Source organism: Balaenoptera physalus, assembly GCF_965194825.1.
Source record: "Balaenoptera physalus genome assembly, chromosome: 9".
In the NCBI taxonomy this organism is placed as follows: Eukaryota; Metazoa; Chordata; class Mammalia; order Artiodactyla; family Balaenopteridae; genus Balaenoptera; species Balaenoptera physalus.
Window position 1 is genome coordinate 69037826 of NC_138888.1, and position 9201 is coordinate 69047026.

A 9201-nucleotide genomic window follows, 5' to 3' on the forward strand; every position below is an offset into this window, starting at 1 on the left:
CTGTAGTGAAGTTAGGCTAATAACAGTACTTAGGTCTTGGTGCTGTTGTGAAGATTAAGTTGGATAGTTTATATAAAGTGCTGATAATAGTGTCTGGCACATAGTGAAATAAATGTTTACCTCTTAATTTATGTGAATTGTTAAGGAGGTTTAATATTTTTTCACTTCTTTTTTACTGTATTTAGTACAGTACAGAGTTACTATATTTCTTCTGTGAGTTGCCCATTCGGATCTTTCATACATTTTTCTGTTGGGTGTTCATGTTTTTCTTACTGATTTATGAGAAGTTTTTGTCTATTGGGGTATTACCTTATGACCCATATTTTGAAAAAATATTATTTTTTCTGGTGTTTTCCGTGGCACAAGTTTAAATTTATGTAGGTAAATTATAAACACCTTGGTTTTTAAAAAATATATATTTATTGGAGTATAGTTGATTTACAGTGTTGTGTTAGTTTTAGATGTACAGCAGAGTGAATCAGTTATACATATACATATATTCACTCTTCTTTAGATTCTTTTCCATATAGGTTATTACAGAGTACTGAGTAGAGTTCCCTGTGCTATACAGTATTTCCTTATTAGTTATCTATTTTATATATAGTAGTTAAACACCTTGGTTTTTAATATTTGGCTTTTGTGTCATTTTAAGAAAGAGATGTTTTTACTTCAGAATTATTATAATAGTCCCCTGTTTTTCCTTCTAATACTTTTATGGTTTCATTTACATATTTAAATATTTGATCTATCCACGATACATTTTGGTAAAAGGAGTAAGATAGGGATACAGTTTTATTTATTTCCAAATGTCTAAACTGTTGCCTCAGCACCAGTCTGCTAATGTAATGTATTTTTCCTTTTTAATTAGATATATCATTTTTATCGTACATGGAATTCCCTTATATTGTTGTTTGTTTCTTGATTCGCTTTCCCATTCCATTAATATTTTGGTCTTCCTGTGGTAGTTTTAGGTTGACTTACATGCTGTAACTTTAGCATACAATTTAATGTCTGATAGTGCAAGGATATCCAATCTCTTGGCTATTCTGAAATTTGTCACTTAGATTTTGCTCTCTTTATTTAGCTTTCGGGTGAACAAGGCTGTTTGGGAAGTTAGGCCGAATTAGTATGTTACACTTCATGTGCAAATCTGTACAACAAGAAGCTTGTATTTTTCTCTGCAGAATGATCTCTGGTAGGCTTATCTCCAGACCATTTACCTTTCTGTTTGCTATGTTTGGTTGTGTGGTTTATCTCTTTGCCACACCTTCACTATTTTTCTTTTGAGGGAAAAGGGACTCTACATCTTTCTTATGACTTCCCACAACTGTAAGTTTCTTTTCTACAGGGATGCTACTCATGTTCTTTAATATTTCTTCACTTTTTCAGTATTGAACCTTTTTCACAAGGCAGATTGAACTATATCTGGCTAATAGTCTCTGGAATTTGTATGAGAATGCTTCCTGTCTTAAGCTGAAATTTGCTTCTCTGTTTCAGATTTATACCAATGATATTGGGAAAATAGTGAGTAGCTTGTGAATGTTCATTTAAACTCTCAATGATAGAATTACCCTAATGAAAGCCACATGCATAAAATATGTATTTATTTGTTTAACAGAGGGAGTACCATTTTCCAAGTGACCTGAATGCTTGTTGCCCCCATCCCATTGCTTTATTAAAAATTTACCAGGTAAATATTGGAGTGTGCAAGCCAGAAGATGGAAGACTGTGATTGGAGAATGAGATGTTTGAATCAGCCACTTCTGAGGTATAGTTTTGGGTGATGAGAAGGTTCAGGATGTGACCTAGAGAGAGTGAGCGTTTGAGGTTGTGTGGAGAAGAGCAGTGGACATGAGATCAAGGAAAATTTTAGATGGGTCCTAAAGAGTGATGACAGGAGTCCAGGGAGAGGTTGACTGAGCTGGATATAAAGATTAGAAAGAAGGAAAGAAGGTAGTATAGTTGATTGAGACTGAGTGGCAAACGGAGACTGAACAAAGAGTAACTATAGAGTAACAGAATTGTCTATACTGTGCACTCTGTGAGGCTACTAGTATTATAAATTTTCATGTCAGTGACGGTGTGTGTGGTAAAATATTTTGACATATATACGTAAATTTTTTAACACATTTGTGCGTGTGTGCGCACGTATGCTGCACGTGCACACACACACCCCCTTGTGGTTGACAGAGCCACTGCATAAGGTTGGAAGTATTGCTACTGCGCATCTCTAAGGTGTTCCGTTCTTATCGTAGTTGATGTGATGGCTACCCCTGGAGTTGTGCTGTCCATAATCTGCATTGCCAATACAGCAGCTCTGGTAATTGGTTCATGGGAACAGCAATATTTATTTTGATTTTTGTTCCTTTCATTTTATTTAAGATAGTTTTTTAACATTGTAATTCATAAAATAAAAGGAAGAAAAAGACTCTCAAGTTATAGCATTTGCAAAAGTTTAGTGTAGTTTTTCATTCCTATCACGTACCACACCAGGAGTGCAGGCATTGCTTAGAAGGTTGAGGAGAAGGCCTCACCCTGGAGACATCTTACTTCATTGGGTCGGGACGGAGAATGATAGGCAATGACTAAAACGATAACCCGAAGATTGGCATTTAAAACAAGTCCTTTGGTGGTTTAGAGGAGAAATGAATTACATCTAGTTAGGAACTAAAGATGGTTTATAGAGGAGTTGGCATTAGATATGGGAAGATTTCTATAGAAAGAGATTTTTATTGGACATGGGCCAAGGGCATTCCAGGTAGGAAATACTGCTTAAAAATTAGATGCTTAACCACCTGCAGATTTAACTTAGTACTATTTATTTTCACCCCAAACTTGGATAACTGAGAGCAACATAATAGACTCTTGTGAGGTTTTAAAATAGCAATATGATTCATGATGTCGGTTTACTTGGACCAGGATTATAGTTGCCATATCTGTTTTTCCACTTAGTTAATTAAAACAGTCCTCTGTAGTTTCCTGTTTCTTCTACATTTTCATTTGCAAATTGTTTTTGTAAAGTTCCAAATCCGAGAATAACTCAAACTGCCTAATTGTCTGGCTGTCAGATGTGAGCATTGAAGCTTTTGTTTTGCTCTCTAGATTATGTTCTTTGACCCACAGAATGTGGAAAATAGGAGTTTAGAAATACGGCAGTAATTCACTTGAAACAAATCAGTGAAGTTCAATCAATTTTATACTGAGGATAAGAGGAGGATATAGCAGTTAATCATTAAAGTTAATACAAAAGTCTTGGGAAAATGGCATGTCTTTTCATCTGTTAATTTTTTATAAAGGAATATGCATGCTCATTGTTAAAATTTTAGGAAGTCTGTATGTTATAAAATAGAACTCAACTATCAAGAAGAGATTAAATTTTAACATTTTGATATATTTCCTTTTAGTCATTTTGTTGTGCCTGTATTTATAGAACGTGTGTAATCAACACGTACATAGCTGACGTTTAATATATGCTGTGTATCTGGGGTTCCATCATTTTCCTTCACTCTGAAGAACTGATTTTAGGATTTCGTTTTCTTTTTAAAATTTAACTTTATTGAAAAAGTTGAAATATAATTTACCATTCTAAGGTATATAAGTCAGTGGTTTTTAATATTCGCAAGATTATGCAACCACTGCTATCTAATTCAGGAACATTTCATCACTTAACTATGATAATTAGAACCAAGTGGGCCTTATCTGGAAGGATTTCAAGGAGTGGGTTACCTTTGAGATGAGCTTTGAAAGCCCACAGGTTTTCCACAGTTAATTACTTCCTTTCATTAAAACCCTTTAGTGGGGGCTTCCTGGTGGCGCAGTGGTTAAGAATCCGCCTGCCAGTGCAGGGGACACGGGTTCGAGCCCTGGTATGGGAAGATCCCATATGCCGCGGAGCAACTAAGCCCATGCGCCACAACTCCTGAGCCTGTGCTCTAGAGCCCGCGAGCCACAACTACTAAGCCCGCGAGCCACAACTATTAAGCCTGTGCGCCACAACTACTAAGCCCGTGCGCCACAACTACTGAAGCCTGCGTGCCTAGAGCCCATGCTCTGCAACAAGAGAAGCCCCCACTCACCGCAGCTAGAGAAAGCCCGTGTGCAGCAACGAAGACCCAACGCAGCCAAAAATAAATAAATAAAACAAATAAATTTATTAAAAAAAAACCCAAAACACCCCTTCAGTGGTTCTCCATTGCTGAAAGCATGAAAGCCAAAGTACGCAATGTAATATTCCTTTTATCTGGGCCACGCCTAAGCCTTTAGCATCATCTTTGACTGTGAGCCCTTGAAAGCATAAGTCCCACCTATTACTGAGCTTTGGATAGTTTACCACCTTTTCCATGCCTTCTAAATACCATTTGGCCTGTCCACCATCCTGCTAGAAGATATCCACCACCTCTTTCAGGATTCAGCTAATGGGTTTCTCACCTTATTATCAAACCTTTGTCTTACTCTTCAAGTAGAAATAACTACTCCTTCTCCTTATGTTTATACAGTATGCCCTTATTTGACTGGAATAGTAAAGATGTATACTAGTTGTCTTAGTATAGTTATTACTAGCCATCTCTTTCACTCTCAAAAGTATCCTGGTTTAGACAGATAGCTACATGGTCAGTCTATCTGTATGACCATCTATCATTAAAACTGTAGCTCTTCCTTGGACCTAGGTACTTTTATATTTTCCTCTCTTTCTATGACTCTGAGCCCCTTGAAGCTAGGGACTGTGTGCTTAACTTCTCCAGCACTTAGAGCATAGCGTATAGTTTGGGCTCAGGAAATATTAAATGGGTAGGCAGAAGAGTGGATGCCTGGGAACTTCAACTAAAGGCAATGGAATATGGAAAAGTACAGAGGTTAGGAAAGTCAAACATGCAGATTTTGTGGTTTTTTTGGTAGGGCCCGTAATAAAGGATTCAGCATCTTTTTTCTGTGGGTTTACAATTTTCATCAAAAGTAGAATGTTTTTGTGCATTTTTACCCTTCCACCTGTTGAAGATTTAATTACTAATGTTCTTTCATTAAAACAACAACAACAAACTTTTCTTTTTGTGTTTCATTTTGGATAGTTTGTATTGATTTGTCTTCAAGTTCATGAATCTCTCCTTCTCCAGCATCTAAACCGCTGTTCATCCCAACCACAGTATTTTTTACCTCAGACATTGTAGTTTTCACCTCTGGAAATTGAATTTGAGTCTTTTTTAAGTCTTCTGTGTCTCTACTTACCTTTTTGAATATATGGAATACTGTTAGAATATTTTTGCCTGCTAGCTCTAACGTCTCTCACAGTTTTAGGCCTATTCTGATGGATTTTCTTTCTCCTCTTTATGAGTTGTATATTTTTGTCTCTTTGCATACCTGGTAATTTTTGATTGGCTGCCAGACGTTTTGAATTTTACCTTGTTGCAGGCTCAATATTTTTGTATTCCTATAAATATTCTTGAGCTTTGTTCTGAGATGCAGTTAATTTACTTGGAGCTAGTTTGTACCTTTGAGTCTTGTTTTTAAGATTTGTTAGGTGAGGAGTCTTAAGTCTAGGGATAATTATCCTCCACTACTGAGACAAGATTCTTCTGAGTACTCAATGCCCTGTGAGTTATGAGACTTTCTAATCTGGCTGGTGGGAACAGGCGTTATTACCAACCTTGTTGAGTGCCATGTATGGTTCTCTCTAAGATTTTTGGGTGCTTCTTTGCCTGACCTTGAGTAGTTTCCTCACATGCATGCTTTGCTGAATATTCATGGGGGTCTATCTGCAGACGTCCCTCTTCCCACCCTATCCTCTGCTGTGAAAACTCTAGCCTCATTGGTCTCCCTAGACAACCTGCTCTATTTTCTCAATTCAGGGAGACTGCTGGGCTCTCCTGGGGTCCCCCTGCCTGCATTGAAGCCTGGAAACTCTGCTCGACCAATAAGCTGGGACAGTTGTAGGGCTCATATAGTTATTTACTGTTTCCTAGGAGTTACTGTACTTTGTTGCTGGATGTCCAGTGCCTTGAAGATCATTACTTCATATATTTTGTCCACCACACAGCCTAGGTCTTTGTTAGAATCCCTGGGTTCTCTTCTCTTTTAAAAACCATGGGTGAATGTTTTCTTCAGCTAGTTGGGAGCCATATTTTATTCCAATAATGCTCAGATTGTTTCTCCAATTCAGCACGCAGTCCCGTAGCCTTTATTTCAGGCAGGAGGAGTGTTCTGCTATTTTAATTACTCTTTAATCGGAAGAGGGAAAAAAAGACAGGAACAACTACTGAGTTTCCTTCTCTATATTTGAATGTAATAGTGACAGTTATCAATGATTTGTCATTTTACAAGTAGGGCTTTTGGGGATTTAGTGGGCTTGGAGGTGAACCCTTTTTGTTTTACCAGAATTTTGGTAGTTTCCATGGCTATCAGTTTTTAAAGCTTACTGGTTTGTTTATTCCTTTTTACTTGTTTAGTTTGCTGATAATAAACTTTCTTTTTTGTTATTTTTAATGTTTGAAGAAGATATGTATTTACTCATTTCATCAGGTAATTTGGGAGAGAAATTCTGTGATGTCTGCTCTCTGAACCTGGAAGTCCACTTAATTTCCATCCACACAATTTTGAAAAGATTAGTTGAAACCTGTTATTGGTACTACCTTGTTGGCTCATAAAATTCTCAGATACAAGTACTTAAAAATATTTCAGTAAACAAATTTAAAGTAATGAAAGTGATTTATGTCAAGTGTTGGGTTCAAGATGATAACCATAAATAAATGTCTATAGCTTAACTACTACATTATTTGAGAAAGAAATCAATTGGTGATAGTTGCTTAAAACTAGAAAATATATTTGTCCTCGATCAGTGTGTTCCTTGTAATTTTAGATGGTTGTGTGTGGATATTCTGTCATGAAATTAGATAATAAAAAGACTGCTTAGTTTCCTAGGAAGAATATGAGGAAAGAATATTAATTTTAGGTTAAAACCTATTATTAAGAATTAATATTTTAGGGAATTACTAAGATCCTGCAAGCTGCATGACATGGCAGAAAAAAAAAAGAATTAAAAATTTAAAAAAATCCTACATTATATGCCTGTAATCATCCTTTAGTATCCTTTTTCTTTTTTCTGTCAGAGTGCAGATTTTAAGTTCGTTTCACTTAATGGCTGTGATATGTGATATCATATTCTCTTGCCCTGTTCCCTTTGATCATAGTAGAGGGATACAGAACCAAGAAGGACTGTGTGTGTCACATGGAGATTTTATCTATAATAAGGGCACCATTTATACCTATAGATTTTATGATTAAAGCAGTTGGCATACAACAGAATTTAAAGCAATAATGATTTAGCAAAATTAATTTTTTAAATGTTGCTGATATTTAGAATTTAAAATTTGTAGTCTCTTTATCCTAATAGTTGCTTAGTAATTCAAACATAAAATGTAGAATAGTAATTCAAATATAAAAAATGAGGAGATATTGTCATATGATTTTATTGCAATACAGAATAAATTCATGGTGGGGTTTTTTGTGGTGCTGACAGTCTATTGATTTGATCCGTGTAGAAGTGTGTTCACTTTGAAATTTCATCAAGTTGTATATTTATGATTTATGTACTTTCTGTGTGAATGTTATATTTTAATCAAACTAAAGAAATTGCTCTTAAAGTGTGAATAAACTTACCTTCTTTTCTCTTTAAAGGAAATGATTATTGACAGAGTAAATGGACAGGCTGTTCCTAGATACTTGATATACGACATAATTAAATTCAATGTAAGTACCTTTTATAATTTATAAAATAAAAATGTCGCTGAGATAATAATTAGTTTTTAACAAATAAAAAGTGCTACTGCCTTAGAGATAGTAGGAAAGCACAATGATGACTCTTTCAAATTATCCATTTGATACCTTATTAATACTTTTACATCTCCTTTTCTTTCTCTTTGTTGCCTAATATTTAGCACATTTCTTTGTCTTTGGATTCTTTAGGAATTTCAAGTGAGTAAGGAAAAATATTTAATTGTGATAAAATAAGACAGCATTTTGTAAAATGGAAAATTCTCAATTTTAGTTATCCTGTACTTGATTAAAAAGTCTTCAAATTTTATTAGTCTGTCACTTAAAAAAAAACAAAAAAAAGAGAGAAACTGACTATGAGTGTTAACTGTGTAACATGGAGGCACAAATATGTTATTCATGAGTACATGCAGGAAACTTAAAAACAAAATATAAAATTGCCTGTTGTAAATAGATTAAAAAAATAGGAATTATATTCTCTACCCATTTCCTACAATGTTAGACTCATCAAGAATCTGTTTACCTGTTAATGTTTAATTATAGTATGAATGACTGAATTATTTAGGCAGTACAAGATGACTTCTGTAAATGCAAGAAGTTCTTTCAGTAGTGTATATCCATGAAAAGGTATAATCATTCCTCTAGACGTGTTATTCAAATTGCATAATCACTTAGTATTCAAAGCAGACTGAAAGCAATTAAGATTTCTGGAATTAAAAGTGTTAAGTTATAAGGTTTTGAAGATTTATAACAAGGCTTTTAAAAAGTTCTTTTTTAGGGGTATACATTTTAAATTGCTGTATTAAGATTCAGGATTGCATTTATCCAGATTATTTTTTCCTGGAAATGTTCAATGTATGTATCTCATTTTTTGGTTGAATTTCTATATTTCAGAGTTTCAAATTTAAGAAACTCAGTCAGAAATCAAGTTTTATTTTTGTTCTGTCTGTGACCACTATATTCCTCAAAAGTAAGGTGTTCCAGAATTGATTTATTCTCATTACAGATATTAGACTAATGTTCATTGGCCCGTAACGAGATGTAAAGGATGGAGTTGGCCTTGTTTCTTTGTGAATGGGGGTACACTGTCTCCTTTGCCTCTTGATAATGAACTCCACTTTAATATTGCTCAGTGCAGGTTCACTTCTTAGTCTGGGAGCTTTGCCTGAGACAACAGCCTTCTAATTCTTTTAAAAAATATGAAAAATTTCAGCATGCACAAATACAATGGAAGGCATACTCATGTACTGACCTCCAGATTTGTTGAAGTTTAACATTGTCATTTTTACTCCACTTTCTTTTCAGTAAGGAATAAATCATTACAGATTTAGTGGGAGTTTCTTGTGCACACCTCTCTCATTCCATTCTTGACCGTCTTATCCAGAAGCAGCTTCCACCCTGAATTTGATGTTTATTATTCCCATGAATGTTTTTAAT

General features: G+C 35.0%; 1 protein-coding gene across 4 annotated transcripts in view; it reads left to right on the forward strand.

Moving 5' to 3' along the window:
• The window catches only part of RNGTT (RNA guanylyltransferase and 5'-phosphatase), a 322597-nt gene that overhangs the window by 69852 nt on the left and 243544 nt on the right, over positions 1 to 9201 (forward strand). For all 4 annotated transcript variants that reach the window (XM_082473970.1, XM_082473967.1, XM_082473968.1 and 1 more), the window contains exon 10: positions 7669 to 7740. In XM_082473970.1, coding sequence (XP_082330096.1) covers positions 7669 to 7740 — 72 coding nt within the window. The remainder of the gene's footprint in view (positions 1 to 7668; positions 7741 to 9201) is intronic.